Source organism: Charadrius vociferus, unplaced genomic scaffold (genome assembly GCF_000708025.1).
Source record: "Charadrius vociferus isolate BGI_N301 unplaced genomic scaffold, ASM70802v2 scaffold213, whole genome shotgun sequence".
NCBI lineage: Eukaryota > Metazoa > Chordata > Aves > Charadriiformes > Charadriidae > Charadrius > Charadrius vociferus.
The window spans coordinates 1,247,606-1,264,523 of NW_009647828.1; the positions used below are offsets into that span (position 1 = coordinate 1,247,606).

The 16,918-nt window shown below is 52.2% G+C and overlaps 2 protein-coding genes across 4 annotated transcripts in view; both read left to right on the forward strand.

The window, feature by feature from the left end:
* Positions 1-582: 582 nt before the first annotated feature.
* Positions 583-9,614, forward strand: UBOX5 (U-box domain containing 5). Of its 3 annotated transcripts, XM_009882495.1 has the most exons (6): positions 583-702; positions 2,573-3,755; positions 6,776-6,937; positions 7,457-7,472; positions 8,518-8,528; positions 9,430-9,614. In XM_009882495.1, the coding sequence occupies exons 1-6, from the start codon at positions 649-651 to the stop codon at positions 9,612-9,614; spliced, it is 1,611 nt and encodes a 536-aa protein (XP_009880797.1). In that variant the 5' UTR covers positions 583-648. The 3 variants fall into 3 exon arrangements, with proteins under 3 accessions (XP_009880797.1, XP_009880798.1, XP_009880796.1); XM_009882496.1 differs by lacking the exons at positions 6,776-6,937; positions 7,457-7,472; positions 8,518-8,528 and adding exons at positions 4,250-4,258; positions 8,832-8,849; XM_009882494.1 differs by lacking the exons at positions 7,457-7,472; positions 8,518-8,528 and having other exon boundaries at positions 9,403-9,614.
* A 6,478-nt stretch (positions 9,615-16,092) lies between these two features.
* The window catches only part of LOC104284242 (vasotocin-neurophysin VT-like), a 3,452-nt gene continuing 2,626 nt past the window's right edge, over positions 16,093-16,918 (forward strand). The window contains exons 1-2 of the mRNA XM_009882546.1: positions 16,093-16,212; positions 16,783-16,918. The exon at positions 16,783-16,918 is cut by the window's right edge and continues 67 nt beyond it. Coding sequence (XP_009880848.1) covers positions 16,093-16,212; positions 16,783-16,918 — 256 coding nt within the window. The remainder of the gene's footprint in view (positions 16,213-16,782) is intronic.

Here is a 16,918-nt window from a genome sequence, read left to right on the forward strand (position 1 = left end):
CGAGCTTGTCATGTTGGGTGTTGTCCAAGAGCGTAGGCAGGTCCTGCCTCAAACTGCTGAAGGCAGCCGTGTCTCCAGGCACGGCGACAGAACAGGCAGTTCAAGGCCACACGGTGGGAATGGATACCAGCTCTTTCTGCCTCACAGCAGTGAGGGTCTGCTGTGCCGAACGCCCCAGTCAGATCAGAGGGCATCCCGTGTCCTCCAGGTCCAACTGAGGCTGCTCAGAGCTCACACCGATTCCTTTGACAACCTCGTGTGATACTCTGATGCTTTACTGTATCTGCAAAACCTCCTGCATCTTTGATAAACTTTCAGATCTAATTGCGGGTCTATCCATAGGTAAGACTTTTTAGTTAAAATAGCCACTTTCTCTTTGATGTTTCTCCAGGGATTCAGTAATTAATATTAACGCAATTTTTTCTCTCAATTCCATCTCTCCACCGCAGTCATTTGGGTTTGTATTGGTCTCACCTCCTGGCCTCAGATCTGAGCTACATTTTAGGAACTACTGAGCTGGTAATTCATACAGGCTCTGAAACACGAGATCCTTTCACTGTTCACTGGTGTTCACTTTCTTCATTTTGCCTTTTTTTTTTTACAAGCTGAATCTGATGCTCAGAAAGTGAGCTGTCTCCAACTGCCAAGATGGTAATAAACGTCTGTCTCCCACAGTTCAAGCCCAGAATTCACTGCAACAAGGTAAAATAATGATGGGGGGGGCTTTAGGGAGCTGGAGGGATGGGGGGGTTAGGTGGAAGTGGTGTGCTGGACTGGTTGGGGCTGGGGAGGGCTTGTTTGCTGCTCATCTGTGAAAATCAGCAGTGCTTCTGGAAGACTCATTTTTGCCTTGGCCATGCCAGACTTCCTGAGAAGCAAAGGCAACTCACAGCAAACTCCTGTTATTTTGTGTGGTCTGGCTGGTCGAGAGAGGGATTTTAACATGGGAGATTGTGTACGTCCACTGGCAGCAGAAGCATTGAGGACAGGTGCAGGTAAAGTGTAGGCTTTTTAGTCTGCAAAGCTGAGAGCGTTTTTGTCAATTAAAATAATTTTCCAGTGAGGGATGTGATTTGAGTGGGTTTGCTCACAGCTTTCTCTTCCAAGCTCACCGGTCTCCTGTCATTCCCAGCAAGGAGGTTTTGTGAACTGACCTTGGGAAACTGGGCTCCTGGATCCGCTTCCCCTTTTGTGCTTTCGTCTTGAGAGAGTCACTGATGTGCGAGCACTAAGAGAACCCGTGTCTGGGTGTTCAGGATCTGCAGCTCACACGAAGATAAACTGGAGCTGAAGGCTCAGTACTTTGAAAAATCAGTATTGAGAGATTTCCCACAAGTTACTGTTCAAAATTTGGGTTGTCCTGTCTATGCTTTGGTCAATGTCTGCTAGATAGTGTTAGAACACTGTATAACCTTGTGACTGCTCTGATGTGGCACACACTAAGTGTTGGAGGGAAAAAGCCCTGATTTTGCAGGATCTCATGACAAGACAATGTTATATGCTTAGAGGTATGCATACTTTGACTTGAGATACCTTTTTCCCTGGAATATTACGGCTTTTCCTTTGTCCAGTGGATTAAGCAGCTCTTGACAAGGCTTGCTGGTTACTCTGCTCTGCAAGTAGTTACGTTTTCACTCAGCATCATCAGAATCTCTTAGAAACTAACTCCATTTTAATTCAAAGCCTTTTTTTAATCGTAAGTCTCCCCACCAACTCACACGCCAAAATCCAAGACAGCCTTGGATTTTTCAGTATTGTTCTGTAAAAATAGCAATACGGGTGGTGTGTTGCCCAGCCGTGCTACTGAGCTTTGGTGTGATGTGGTCAGGAGGGTGTGGAGTGAACATAGTAAGGAGGTGGAATAAACAGATATTCCTTGCTGTCGTCTATTCATTTAGCCAGTGCTGCAGACTTTTTAGGCCTCAGGGCTTCCAGGAAAGGGAATGCGTAGAACCACTCTGTCCAGGAGCAGACCACAGGGTGGGATGGCATGAACTAGGAGACAAGGGGTGGGACGCAGCCTGGTTAGATGGATCTTCCTCAGGGATGGGTAGGGTTGATCCGGGAGCAGGAGAAGGCAGTTGGCTAGCTGACCTCCGGAGGTTTCTCTGGGATCCTTTAACTGGGTGATTCGGACTATGTCTCCACATGGCAGGATGGGCTGACATAATGTTTCACCACTGCTGAAAGAGGGAAGACTCCTGTCTCCCACACACACATGCTCTGCTCCCAGCCACATTCTCCCACTTAATTTAGTTTGCTGACCCAGCCAAAACCACAAACCGTCCATAATTTTCCACTCCTTTAGGAAGTTAAATCAGCTCTGCAAATGGCTGGCCAGGTAACAGGGTGCGGGTAAGAGTGGATGGGACCGTGTGGCTGGAGGAGGGTGGGAGTGGGTCTGTTCTGCCCCAGCAGCAGCAGCAATCTCCTGTGTTGTCTCAGCTGCCTGTGAAACCACTGCCATGGTTCCTAGTTGATGTCATCTTGCAAATCTACATAAGTGCTTGTGAAATTCGTTTCCTTTTATTTTCTTGCTTCAATTTAAATCCATTTTTCTCTTGAAACACAGATTTCTGCTGATGGTTACGAAGTCGAGAATCTGATCTCCGAAGACCTCGCCAGGAGAAATCGTGGTTTCCGCAGTGAATACTTTATCAAACCTCCAGTCCATGTCACAATTTCTTTTCCCTTCAACATTGAGATCTGCAGGATTAATATCGACATCTCGTCTGGGGGATACCAAACTTTCTGCGGGCTTGAAGTTTATACCTCTACCTCATGTAATAAAACCTCTTGGCAGAGCCCTGAGGGTCAATTCTCAGGTCTGGCTGGTCAGCCTGTGTCCGACAAAGACACTTTCACACTGGTGGGCAAAGCTGTCTTAAAAAATCAAAGCAAAGTGACGTTCGGCCACAGAGGCTTCAAGCCGAGGCCCCCCTTCCATCAGATGGAAAATGTCTTCTCCTACCCTGGCTCTGCATCTCAAGACCTCTGGAACAAAGGGCCTGCCTCGCTGAGCAACGTGTCGCACTTAAAAATCTGCATCACCCACGTGGCCGGAGGCGGCCTGCCTTGCATTAAGAGGCTGGAGGTGTGGGGACAGCCTGCCAAATCATGCCCTCAGGAGGTGATTGAGGGTGTCTTTCAGGTGGCCTCCCAGTTCTTCGCCCAGGACGTCGGCAGCCTCAAGCCAGAGCTGTGGACGCCAATGGAGAGTGACTGCATGTCCTTCAGCGCCAATGACAGTGAGCAGCAGACCCTCCGCAAGCTGGTGGACGTCGTCCAAGACATCCCCGAAGAATTTCTGGACCCCATCACTTTGGAGATCATGACCTTCCCCATGCTCCTGCCCTCCGGGAAGGTGATCGACCAGACTACCCTGGAAAAATGCAACCGGAGTGAGGCATCTTGGGGCAGGGTACCCAGCGATCCTTTCACTGGGGTGGCCTTCAGCCAGCACTCGCAGCCCTTACCTCACCCTACCCTCAAGGCCAGGATAGACCACTTCCTCTTACAGCACAGCATCCCTGGCACCAACCTGCTCGGGAGGGCTCATGCCTCAGAAATGCTTGTACCTTCTTCCATAACAATGTCTTCTCTGAAAAGGAAAATGGACTGTATGGATCAGAGCTCTGTGCAGCCACCCTATTTTTCTTCTACAAACTTACTTGTCACGTCTACCTCAGAGAACAGTGCTAAAAAAATGAAAACTGACAATGACTCACATTTGATCCAAATGGACTGTTCGACAGGTATCGTGGCTCCCTAAGTCACTTGTGTTTCTTGAGTGTCTTGACAGCCTGGGGCCAAGTTTTCAAATCAGGAGGCTCCAGTACAGATTCCCATCCCACCTTTAGAAAGCTTTAAGGCCATTGTATTTTGCTGTTGAGAGATGTCATGGGAGTCAGGTCGTTGTCTCATTCACCTCTCCTCTCCCCAGCACAACCTGCCATCCTGGATGGTGTTTGCTCCCATTCTTTTTCACTTTTTCTCATCTCTAGGCTCGTCCTTCTCATTGTGTTACCCGTGCAGTCAGTTTCACAGCCCTCTTGTGTGCTCAGGTCACCCTGTTTCCCTTTTAGTTTGTATTTCTTTACTCCTCCTTGCTTTCAAGCCACTGTCCGTGTGGAGACAATGCTTTTCTCACAGTGTGCTGGTTTGAAGTTTCTTTATCATGGGTGACTTATTATCCCAGTCATCCAATATGTTCTTGCATCGGCATGAAAATATGCAACAGCAGGGAAAGAAATGCCTGGTGGTGCAGTGCTGATGGCACAGGGAGTCCTGACTGGCGTGGATCTTATCACAAGGAGTGAGGTGGTGAGGAAGGTGGGAATGGGATACTAATCCTGCTTCTGGATTTCCCTGGCCAGGCACTGCCAGCCTGGGCTCTTGGTGCAGTTGGTTCCCTGCACGCTCAGTGTCGTTGGACAGATCGTGTCCCTGGGACACGCTGGCTCCTTACCTTCTCACTGGGCTGCTCTTGCTGGGGCAGAGGCTGAGCTGGGGCAGCGTGTCACTGCACAGCCTCCGGTCTACGCTAATCTTCGTGCAGCAGCGCGAGGGCACGGAACAAAACAGGAGGAAGGGAACCGCAGGCAGTGCTGCCTCAGAGCGGGAAGGAGAAGACAGCACAGGCTGGGAGAGACTTGCACTGGGTTTGCGGTTAGTTAAAGCAGAAAATCAGGTAGACACATTAGACAAGGGATGTGACTTTTGTCTACAGGAGAAGGAAATGCCCACTGCTTTCTTTTTATCCTTGGTTTTCTCAGCGATCTGGTAGCAGCATCAGTGGGCATAAGCTCCAGGAGTCAGAAAAACAGTCCAGACCTGCAACCCTGAGATAAACTCCCTGAAAAGCTGAGTGCTTTCACCTGCCTTGGTCCCCAGCCGTGCCACAGCTTGTCACCAAGCAGCCAAGGCAGCATTGTGGCAGTGCTGACAAACCTTTGGATCCACCGAGTGCTGGGAGCAGGAGTGTAGGATACTCTTTGTAGGTCCAGCAGCTCCCACCCAGCAGCATTCAAGTGCCGGGGTGGGCTGGACTGGTGAGAAGGTGACAGTCCTTAGAAAGCAAAGGTGATCTGTGCTTTAAATACCAAGGAGATTCACTCCTCTCTCCCAGAAATCTGTTCCCTCTTGTGGTTTATTCTCTAATGACCAGTGCCTTCAGCTTCCAGGCTGTGGTGCAGAGCTTGGCTGGCGGGCAATTGCTCCTCTTGACTCCACACTAGATCTTTTGCCCACATCCACATCTATTTCGCCATGTTTGCTTTCTCCCTTCTTGGCAGAGGAATTCCTGAAGCATATTGGAGTTGCTGTCAGTGCAGCTTTTACGTGGATATAACTGTACTTCATACAGCAACGCTTGTATTTTCTATCGTTGAACTAAGTTACTGCTGTAGGTAATAGTCCTGCTGGAGGAGAAAGGTAAACGTAAGCTGGGAGAAGGGAGAGGGATATCTTTAGCAATCTCATATTTAGATGAACTTGAAGAGAGCAGCAGTGTCTGTGAGGCCTTCTGTTGCAAGCAGTCTGGTCTGAGTGGGACGGTATAAATACATGGTGCACAGGTGTCTTCTGGTCACGTAAGGTCACCTCTCTAGGCAGGTAAGTCGAGTTCTCCTGTGTTCTCTAAACTAGTGGTCTGTAACACGTCAAAATGTGGCCCAGAGCTTCTGATTGCTCTTCATGCCTGCTGGTACCTGTCTCTCCCACCAGCTTTCTCCCAGAATTGCCCAAAAATGTTTTGAGGAAAAAGCTTAGGTGGTCGTTTGATTTTAAACAAATTCTTTAAAGACTTGGTTGCAAATGATTGATGTTTGGCGGTACCAGAAAGAGTAGGAAACAGTCAGACTGCACATTTCTACTCCGATCTCTCAGTGTAGGGCTCATTCCAAGGTTTAGGAGGAATCACTAGTTATTTTTACTGCAGAGGCGTGTAACGGCTCCCGCTAGGGATGTGCCCCAGACCCACAGGAACAGGGACTGCCCTGTGGGGTCCTGGAGCTCCCGAGGGAGCCGTGCCTGTACATAAATAAAAGCAGCACAGTGCTGGGCCCCGGGAGCTCATGCTTCAGTATTTCATCAGCCTTGATTGCCGTAGCAAATGTGCGGCACTAATTCAAAGGTCTTCCTTTGGGAGATGGATTTAACAGAATTAGTGATGCAGACATCATTCTCTTAATGCATAGTCTTAATTAACGCCTTCGGTATTACACAGAACAAAACGCCGCAGGGAACAGTCCAGCCCTGTGCCTGTGGCTTCATCCTTTGACTTAGAGCTGGGACAGAGAGGAAAAAAAAGTGTGTCCAGATTTTGTTAGTGGCTTAAATGTTCCCAGTTAGCTGCACAAAGCAAACCTGAGAGCACTGGGCTGGGACCCTCAGTGGAGCAGGCTGAAGTTCCCCTCAGGGAGCTGCCTGAAGTTTCAGAGAGAAGTGGGTTTCTGGGTCATTTGGCATTTTGGCCTTTTTTGGAACTGCAGGTATAAGCTGGCACCTGAATGTTCGTTGGCAGTGGGGCATAGCGTGAATGTCTGACAGTAATCCATAGGGCTTTTCACCTTGAGGACCCAAAAGAGGTGAGGCGTTACATCCCCATCCTGGCACCTTGGTGGGGAAAAGAGACCTCTCGAGAAAACAAGTGGTAGAGCTCCTAAAATCCTGAGTGTTGTACCAAAGGTTCAGAGGCAAAGCAGCATTTCTGTTGTGCATTGACAGCTTGCTTTTTTCCGGCATCCACTTCTCGAGGTTGTGCTTTTCTTTGCAGATCTTGTCTCTCACGAACAAAAACTGTCGGAGAGTTTGGACACTGCCTTGAACTCGGCGCTCAGCTCGATGCCCTCGTTTACAGCCAAGCTGATGAAAAGCCAGCAGCAGGCGCAGAGCGAGGGAGGCTGCAGCAGTTCGTGGAGTGTGGGCACCGTCCTTGGTAAGCAACGGGCGCCTCTGGCTCGCCTTTGGGAGCGAGAGAGGAGAGGAGAACTGGGACAGGGTTAACAGGGAGGGTTGCGCTGCCACTCAGCATCTTTCTATGCCTCTTTGGACCCCAAAATATTATATATTCAATATAAAAATACTATATTGTCTCCCAGCAAGCTTTACTTAGCAATCCTTGACTACTGCTTTTGTATCTCAGCTGTTTTAATGGTTTAGTCTCCCAGTGAGGCAAATTAGACCTTGTTGACCCCCAGAAAGTGAGGTGTGTTGTCCACGTCCACAGTCAGAGCAGACTTCAGCATGAGTCCTACGATTTGCCTGCGTTGTTGGCTGTTGCTTGTCTGCGCTGCCCAAGGACGATCCTGGATGCGTTGCGCTGAGATGTAGTGCTCAGCCCAGCCTGCACCAGGTTAGTTCAGACTGAGAGCTCGCCCCGCATCGGGGCTTTGGCTGTTCCCAGAGCTCTACGGTTTGGGCTGAGTGGCTTAAATGTTGCCCGTTAGCTGCACAGAGCAAGCTGGGGAGTTGTGACGTGGATGGAGAATTGAGTCTTGTGCAGAGATGCAGCTGGAGAGGTGTAAATCTAGCAAATACTGTGTAGCATGCTGACCCCTAACAGGAACAGGTAACAATCACAGAATCACAGAATGGTCAGGGTTGGAAGGGACCTCTGGAGATCATCTAGTCCAACCGCCCCACCAGAGCAGGGTCACCTACAACAGGTTGCACAGGACAGCGTCCAGGAGGGTTTTGAATGTCTCCAGAGTGGGAGCCTCCACCCCCTCTCTGGGCAGCCTGTTCCAGTGTGCTGCCACCCTCAAAGTAAAGAAGTTCCTTCTCATGTTAAGATGGAACTTCCTATGTTCAAGCTTGTGCCCATTACCTCTTGTCCTATCACTGGGCACCACTGAAAAAAGACTTCCCATCCAACTCGCGCCCTCCCTTTAAGTATTTGTAAGCATTAATAAGATCCCCCCTCAGTCTTCTTTTCTCTAAACTAAAGAGACCCAAATCCCTCAGCCTCTCCTCATATGAGAGATGTTCCAATCCCCTAATCATCTTCATAGCCCTTTGCTGGACCCTCTCCAGCAGATCCCTGTCCTTCTTGAACTGGGGAGCCCAGAACTGGACGCAGTACTCCAGATGGGGCCTCACCAGGGCAGAATAGAGGGGGAGGATGACCTCCCTCGACCTGCTGGCCACACTCTTCTTGATGCACCCCAGGATGCCATTCGCCTTCTTGGCCACCAGGGCACATTGCTGGCTCATGGTCATCCTGTTGTCCACCAGGACTCCCAGGTCCCTTTCCACAGAGCTGCTCTCCAGGAGGTCAGCCCCCAACCTGTACTGATGCATGGGGTTATTCCTCCCCAGATGCAGTACCCTACACTTACCCTTGTTGAATTTCATCAGGTTTCTCTCTGCCCAACTCTCCAGCCTGTCCAGGTCACGCTGTAAGGCAGCACAGCCTTCTGGTGTGTCAGCCACTCCTCCCAGTTTTGTGTCATCAGCAAACTTGCTGATGGTACACTCTATCCCTTCATCCAGATCATTGATGAATATATTGAACAGGACCGGACCCAGTACTGACCCCTGAGGGACACCACTCGTTACTGAGTGATCACGACGTCACAGGCCGACCAGCCAAGTGTGTGCGCAGAATCCCATCAGGTTTGGTTACATATAGGCCAGCCTGTTGAGTCCTCGCAGTTTTCATCCCACCTGCTAGCTAGACATGCTAATCCATCTGTGTATGCTTGCCCAAAATTATTTCTTCAGGGTGCAGGGAAGCGTTGAACCTTCTTATGTCCCTCCACAGATGCCCTAACTGGTGGTTTGCTCCTCTTCTTCCCCTGAATGAGGATCTCCTGCTTGTGGCAGAGGAGGGGGTTTGGAGGGACCAAGTGACCCTGAGAACAGGCCGGGGCTGTGCAGCTCCCAGTGGCTCTCTCTCTCTGAATAGCTTCTGCTGTTTCGCAATGACATTAAGCTATTAAGCTTTTTCCTGTCCCCTTTAAAATTGCTGCTGTTTAAGAGTTGACTGAGTAGCCCTTGATAGGTAGTGTGTGACAGGAATGCGAAGTGGTACCTAAAGCATTTCACTTGGGAATCGGCGATTTTAATTCATTGGGAAAGCAGAAGGGAGGCCGATTTAGCCTCAGTAAAAGTGAAAAGCCCGTTGTAGTCATCTGTCCTCAATTAAAAGCCTGATGGTGCAAACGCTGACGTGATCCAACCCCTCCTGAGCACAGCCTGCCCCAGAAGCCAGACCGTTCCCTTCCCTTATGGTAGTGATAAAGGAGAAGGGACATGAGCCATGGGTGCCTACAGCTGTGCCGTACAGCCGTGTGAAGCGGGGCCCTCGGCTCATAGGCAGGATTGGGCACGTAAAGGGTGGCACAACGTGGTCTCGTCACCCTGCCCTTGACCCAGCTGCTTCTCCTCTCACCTTTGCAGAGCACGGCAAGAGCAGCCAGACGCAAGGATGTGCTTCCTGCGGCAAAACCTTCTCCTCTTATTTCAAAACGGAGCCCGTTTACCAGCTTCCCTGCGGCCACCTCATGTGTCGCCCGTGCTTGGCCGAGAAGCAGAAGTCTCTGTCGTCGGTACTGTGCGGGAGTTGTAAAAGGTCAGCTGCCACGCACGACGTCAGGAGGGTTCACTTCTGAGCCCTCGGCGGCTGGAGCACGCCGGGAGGACGAGAACAAGGAGCCGCTGCTGTTCCCAGTGTCTGTATCGATCCGTAGGAAGACAAAGGCCTTTGGAGAGCTTGCCAGATGAGCACCCGTAATGGCAGAGAGGACTTGGTCTTCTTGTGCTTACAGAGTAGTGGGGGGTGGGGGGTTAGAGCATCACGCCAGAGCAAAGCGATCTGAGGATAATAAAAGCCATAGCTTCTTTAACAAGGAATATGTATTTATACAGAACTGATTTCCACCTGTCGCACCCGCCCTCTTACCACCATCCCAGTGGCTCAGTGGTTTAGCATAGGTGCCTTTTGGACCGTGAGTTTAGCTTCCCTGTGAGTTAAAACCATTTACATATTTGACGAGCAGCCATTCGGTCGTGGACCAGGTGAAGTCCTTGTGATTGACAACTTGCAAGCTACCTGACTTCTCCCCTTCCCCGCCTCACTCCCCTCCTCCCTGCGGCGCCCTCGCTGTGCTGCAGGAGCACATCCATCGTTCATCCTGGAGTCCAGCAAGTCACGACGAGAGGTCGTGGTTAATGCGTGAGTAACCAGCAGCGATCTCATCCTGCTCATGCGAACTCTTGTAGAAAAGCCATCGCATTACACCAAACGTCCTTCTCGGTTTATGTCGTGTGACTGGACCAGCTCCCGTCTGGCTGATAGACATTTAAGCCTTAATAAAATTATGTTTAAAGTCAGGTTCTCTTTCTGACTCGTAATTGGTCTCATTGTGCGTCTTAATGATTTCGTGGAGTGAATCTCTTTGCGGAGTACTGAATAAATGGGCTGGAAAAAGCTAAGTAAGTCCACACAAAGGATGTGCAGACCCGTGGGCTTTAGGGGAGTTGTCACAGCAGCTGCGTGGACCATCACAGGATTGAGACTCAGATACCTAAACCCGAGGAGGTCTGATCTTCAAAGAGCTGTTCGGAAAAAAGCCAGAAGGAAAATCACTCGGATACGTTCTGTCTCCTGCGTGTCCTGGATGTGTTGAGGCTAAGGTGACAGCAGAGGGTTTTGTCACCTGTATAACCCCCTGCTGTTGCTGCTTAATTGGTAATTTCTTTCCTCAGAGCAGACATTCCTCGCTGATGTTCTGTGCCGGTTTCTCTGGGGTAATGAGCCTCCAGCTGACTCAACTCACCTTTGCATGTAATACTTTTATTCTCTCAAAAGGCACCTACTTGCTGAGCAACCCATAATGTTCACAGTCATGGGAAGTGGTCTCATTGAGCACCTGAAACGCAGCTTTGTATTAGCACTGAACTGATCCTGCTCTTTGTCTGCGTCAGTGGGAGTTTATAATCCATCTCCATTTGGAGCAAAAATAGGAAGTCCCCCGTCTTTAAATACTAAATGGTTAGAAATAGGCCAAAAAAAAAAAATCCTAAAAATCCCATAACTCAGAGGCAGCAAAAATCCTCTTAAATCCTGTGGTGGTGTCACGTTTGCAGTGAACCATCCCGGCATGATTCAATGCTCACACCTCCCCCGCCCCACATCTCTGGGGGGCGATCGCTGCCACAGGAGCTCCCCAGCTGCACAACCATCTCGTTCTCTGGCGCCAACGAAGCCCGGTCGCCTCTGACAAAACCCAAAGCCATCAGCTCAGCCAAGCATCTCTCCTGGCCAAAAGTTTCTCATGATATCTTGGCGGTGGGCAGCGATTCAGGCTGGGAGCTGTCTCACTGGGGTTGAAGGTGAGCTATCTCCTGAGGTTCCCTTTGTTCTCCAGGGAGAGATACGGAGCGAGCGTGGAGCCTGAGGGAGCGGAGGTTGGAAGGGATGGCAGGGGGGCATCTGGTCCATGCCCTGCTCAGAGGAGACCTCATCTCCATGTATATCAGGTTTCTCAGAGCCTTCATCCACCCTATTTCTCCTCCTTCTTAACCCTTGTTTGGCAGAAGTTTCGACCCCTGTGTCCCCTTTTGCTGATACAGGGAGGGAGAAGGGATGAACTTCCCTTTGTGCCCACCTCTCATTGCTTTTGGAGGGACCATGTAACCTCAGCTGGGTGTGAGTCCTGATCACTCCCCTTGCAAACAAGCAGGGCACTGAAACCTCTGTGGGCAGCAGAGACCCTCTCTGCACCCCAAGAAGATGGGTCTGGTGGTGGGTGACACGTAACCAGGACTTCTTGTGGGGGTCTTCTGCCAGGACACAGAGCTGTTACCCTTAAGCTCCCATACAGAATAGGCAGATGCCACAAGCAAATTTATTTCCCAGCACTGAGCCTGTCTTCTCCTCGGGAGGTGGGGAACGGCCTTTGATTGAAGGCCTGAGCAATTTCCTCTAATGCTCTCCTTCAAGCCCTTTTAGGAGGACAAATCCAGCCCTTGTTGGTCAGTGACCTCCCAATGTGACGTCTGCATCCCAGCGGGACAGGTTTGGACGGGCAAGTGATAAAGGCAGTGCCCTGCCAAACCTTGAATTTGGCTGTTCTGCCTTCTTTAAATGAGCATCGAAGCTATTTTTCCATCACGTCATGGGAGCAGAGGACCATCTTTAGCCATGATACGAAAAATGGTGCTGTGCTCAGCCAGGAGGTGCAGGATCCCTCCCCGCTCCCCATCAGCCTCCAGCCCTTATCCCCCCATCAGCTGCAAGTTCACGGTGACCGGCTGAAAGGCTTGTGACAGGTGGGGGGAGAAGCGGTCGCTGCTAAATGCTGCGAAGACAGACCCATTTGAGGAGCATTAGTTCACCCCGGCGGGAGATGGGAGCGCTCCTTTGCCAGCCTGACCTGCTTTCTCTCGCCAGTACAGGAGCAACCTGTTTATTTAAATAAAGTTTCTCCTTCTCTGCTGTGAGCTGCATCCCCCTCCAGCCACGGGCAAAGGCAAAAAAATGCACAAATTGGTGAAAATCTAGTTTTCCACGTGGTACCCAATGTCCTCTAATTTATTCTGATTAAACTTTGTTGCTTGGGCCTCTGCATCGGGCAGCACGGGCTGCGGCAGAGCACCACGACCTCCATCCTCTCTCCTGCCTCTGAGGGGGCTCTTAGCAACCTCGGTGGAGGGTTCAGAGCTAACGAAGTGCCTTCTGTTAATGAAGAATGGGGGGAATATACTTGTGGTTTACCCTGACCATGTGCAAGGGTGTGATCGCTCAAGGATTGGAAAAAAATCATAATTTCTGTGCAGCAATGATGCTTTAAAGCTATGGGTGTAGCCAGAGGGTGTTTTACGTGCAAAACGGAGCAGGACCATTGCAGGTCACAGCTGGACATCTTTTTTTCCACCATCCAGGTTATTCCCTGACGTGAAAAATGATTGAGGATGGCACAAGCAGCGAAGCTCCGTGGCTGAGCCTCCCCAGCAGCCCCCAGCCCCTTTGCTGATGTCTAGGAAATGCTGGGGCTGTATTTGGGCTGAGCAGGAGGGCTGGAGGGGTGGGTTTGAGGATGCTGCCCACTCCCCACCCTGTGGCAGGCCTTTGGGGCTTTCCTCCACGAGCTTGAGGCAAGCTGGGTTATAGATAGCAGGCAGCTAACGCCGCTGATTAATGCCGCGGTGCCCGCATCCCTCGCCTCGCATGTCGTTAGGAGATCAGCACTAACAAAGGGGGCTCCTCTGGGGCCCCGGGAAGAGCCTGGGGAAGAGCAGGGACGTGGCAGAGCAAATCCGGTGCTGGGGACGCAGAGAAGGGACCCCATGGCAGATGTTGGGGGATCTGGAGCAAGGATTCGAGTAGCCCCAAAGCATCGAGCAGAAGCTGGATGGGGGTTAGGGGACCCAGCATCACCCCAGGGCTGTAGCCGGGTACCAGTGAGCATCACTGCCCAGCAAGGATGCTCCCAGCTGGATCTGCCAGCCCCATGAAACCCCATCATCCTGAGATTACTTCCCCCATGACTCACCCCAGGTGACCCCAACATTTTCATCCCCCAAACCCCTTTTTTATGCTTTCTACACATTTTTTTGCCTCCCCCTTGCCTTTTCCTTCCCACCTCATCCTCCCCTTGATTCCCGTAAGTGATTCTGCGTTGCGGCTGCGGAGCCTCTGCAACTTGGAAAAACATTTTATTAACCTTCCTTGACTTTAAAGAGCATAATTACATTTTAATCTCATATTCCCGCGTTATCATTCCAGACACAGAGTCATTTGAATGCAGATCATTCGCGGCTAATGTAATTTTACGATACAGTAATGAAGAGATGGAGCATGAGCGTGTAACACCCAATTTAGAGCTGACATTTGGGTTTCTTTTAAAGAAAAGTTTTCCCAGCCGAGGGCTTTTGCGTTCTCCTCAGTCCTACAACGCAAGTGGGTTTTGGCTCCTGCTGGGAAGGGATGGGTTTGAATGGGGAAACGTGGCCGATGCTAATAATATTGGTCATTAAAGCTGCCCACGGCTGACCCACGTGGGTGATTCAGAGTCTCTGGTGGTGGGCACGGGGCAAATTTGGGAACTTGCGGCTCCCTTGGTCCCAGGGAGACCTGAGTCAGGGGCTGCAGTTACCTTCACCCCTCTTGAAGGGGGAATCACCCTCATTTTACCCATCAAAAAGCCCAGGAGCCCCCCAAAACCCAGGACTGTCACCCCCCCAGGCTGATGCATCCCTCCAAAATCACAGGGCAGGAGACAGGTGTGGGCTGGGACCCCCAGCATGGGAAGCATCGCCCCAAAATGGGTGCTTGCCCTTACCCCTGCGTGCCTCAGTTTCCCCCAGCATGGCAAGGTGTTACTCTCGGTTTCATCCCCTTCCAACAACCCTCACTGGTGGCTCTGAAGCCCAGCACAGCATTTGCTTTGCTTTTAAGAGCATTTTGATTTTGCCAGGGTGGAGTCCAGCAGGACCGCGGCTCCCCCAAGGGATGCCTGAGCAGAGCAGCAGCCCCTTTCCCACCCAGGGTACCACCAACCCCCCTCGCTCCAACCAGGGCTGAGCCAGCGCGGGTCGCTGATCCAGCAGAAAAGGGATGCTAATGAGGGTCAGAAAATGAGGGACGCTAATGAGGGTGGGGGAAAGCCGTGCTCCGGCCACCCCAAGTAAGCCTCAGGCTGGTTTTTATGGGTTTCTGCCTCAATTCTCCATCTCTGGTGAAGATGAGTTCAGGCTGGGCCGAAGGGTAGAAAACCACCCCAGAGGCCGGAGCACAGCTGGTGGCACCCTCCCTCGTTGCCCACCTCCATCCTTCCCAGCACCCCCAAACGAGCCCCTCCTAATTGCCATGAGCCAGCCCCAGCATTCTGGGGGAGGCAGTGGATGCTCATTAAGCGCCCGATTCCCCTCTGCATATTAATTTCACCTTGCTAAGGTCATCCTCGGCATTGTTGGGAAGGGAATCTGGGACCAGCAGGCATATTCATGGCTGGATGGTGTGGGGAGAGATTTTTGCTGCCATTTGCCCTGTACCGATGTTTCCGACCGCCCATCAGTGATATGAGTGTGCTGGGTCTCAGCTGGGACCTGCTGGATGCCAACAGGAGGGTCGAAGCCAGCCCCAAAGGTGCATTTTCCTTTTACTCTCTCCCTTTCCTGTTGGTTTCTCTGCCTTCTTGTTTCTTGGAGAAAAAGAGGTGGAAGAGGTGGGCGAGCGGTGGGTGGCAATGACCTTTGGGCCCAGGCTGCGTCAGGGTCCTGCTCTACACCCTGCCACTCTGTGGTCCAGCGCTGCAGCCGGGCCCCTCGGTTTAGGTATGTCTGTGCACCCCAGAGTCCTCCCCCAGCCCTGACGCCACCGTTCCACTCCAGCATCCCTCCCAGATCAGCATCATTCAAGCCAGCATCCCTCCCCACACCAGCATGCTGCAAAGCAGCATTCCTCCCACACCAGCATCCTCCAAACCATCAACTCTCCCCGAACCAGCATCTTCTGATTGAGCATCCCTCCCCAAACCCGCATCCAACCCCAAACCTGCATCCCACCCAAACCTGCATCCTTCCCCAAAGCAACATCCTCCAAACCAACCATCTCTGAACCAACACCTTCTGAATGAGCATCTCTTCCCAAACCCGCATCCCTCCCCACCCAGCATCCCTCCCATACCAACACCGTCTGACCGAGCACCCCTCCCCAAACTTGCACACACTGCCTCCCCCCCATCCCACACCCCTCCCCAGGAGCTGGGCATCCCTGGGGTGGCCCGTGCCCCTCGGAGCAGCCAGAGCTCGGTGTGCGGGGAGGGGGGATTCACCAGCCCTGAGCGCTGCCGCTTGTGCTCGTACACTGAATCACCTCAATTACAGATTTGCTTGGATGCGATTTGGGGGAAGAAAAAAAAAAAGAAAAAAAAAAAGAAGGAACAGGGAAAAAAAAAAAAACAAAAAAAACAAAAAAAACCAACCCAGCCCTCGTCTTCTTCTTCCTCCTCCTCCTCCCCCCCCTGGGAAGGGGTGACAGCAGCATAAATAGCAGCTGGCGCAGCACGGGGCCAGATGCAAAGCGCTCGGCAGGGCGAGTGGCTTCCCCCGGCACGCGTGGCACAGCTGCGGGCACCCTCCACCATGGCAGAGCCTTCGCTGCCCCTCTCCTTCCTCTGCCTCCTCGCCCTGTCCTCCGCCTGCTACATCCAGAACTGCCCCCGGGGCGGCAAGCGGGCCCTGGCCGACACAGCCCTCCGACAGGTACCAGATGGGATGGGATGGGATGGGATGGGTGGGATGGGATGTGAGCCTGGGGGGACAGGATGGAGCTTTTTGGGGGAACGTAGCAGCTTCATGAGGTGCAGAGGGTCCCCATCACCCGTGGGTACCCTTGGCCGTGCCACAGTCCCCCGAGCAGCACAGTCCACCCTGTTTTTGGGAGCCCTGGGGGACATGCCCAAGGGCATGTGGTGGGGTAGTGGCGGAGGAATGAGTGACCCCCAAAACGCTGTCGTCACCTCAAGGAGGTGACCGGGCTTGGCCACAGCCGAACATACCCATGAGGGGACAGGGGACCTCCACGGAGCAGAGATGGGGAGGACATGGGGGGCAGCAGGGAGCCCCCAAAGCGGGGCCAGCACCGCAGGACGAGGCCACCCTGCTGGTGGCGGGGACAAGACAGGTCACCACACGGCAGCGTGGCACTTCCAGGGCTGGCAAAGCAGGGCAGGGGGCGGCTCTCGAATACAAGATGGTGCAAGCAGGGTGTAGTCGTGTCCCCCCCTCCCTTTTTTGGGGTGTACCGGGGACTCAAATGGCTCCTTCCCCCAGTGCATGCCCTGCGGCCCCGGGAACAGAGGCAACTGCTTCGGCCCCGGCATCTGCTGTGGCACCGAGCTGGGCTGTTACCTGGGCACGGCTGAGACGCGGCGCTGCGCCGAGGAAGACTACCTGCCTTCACCCTGCC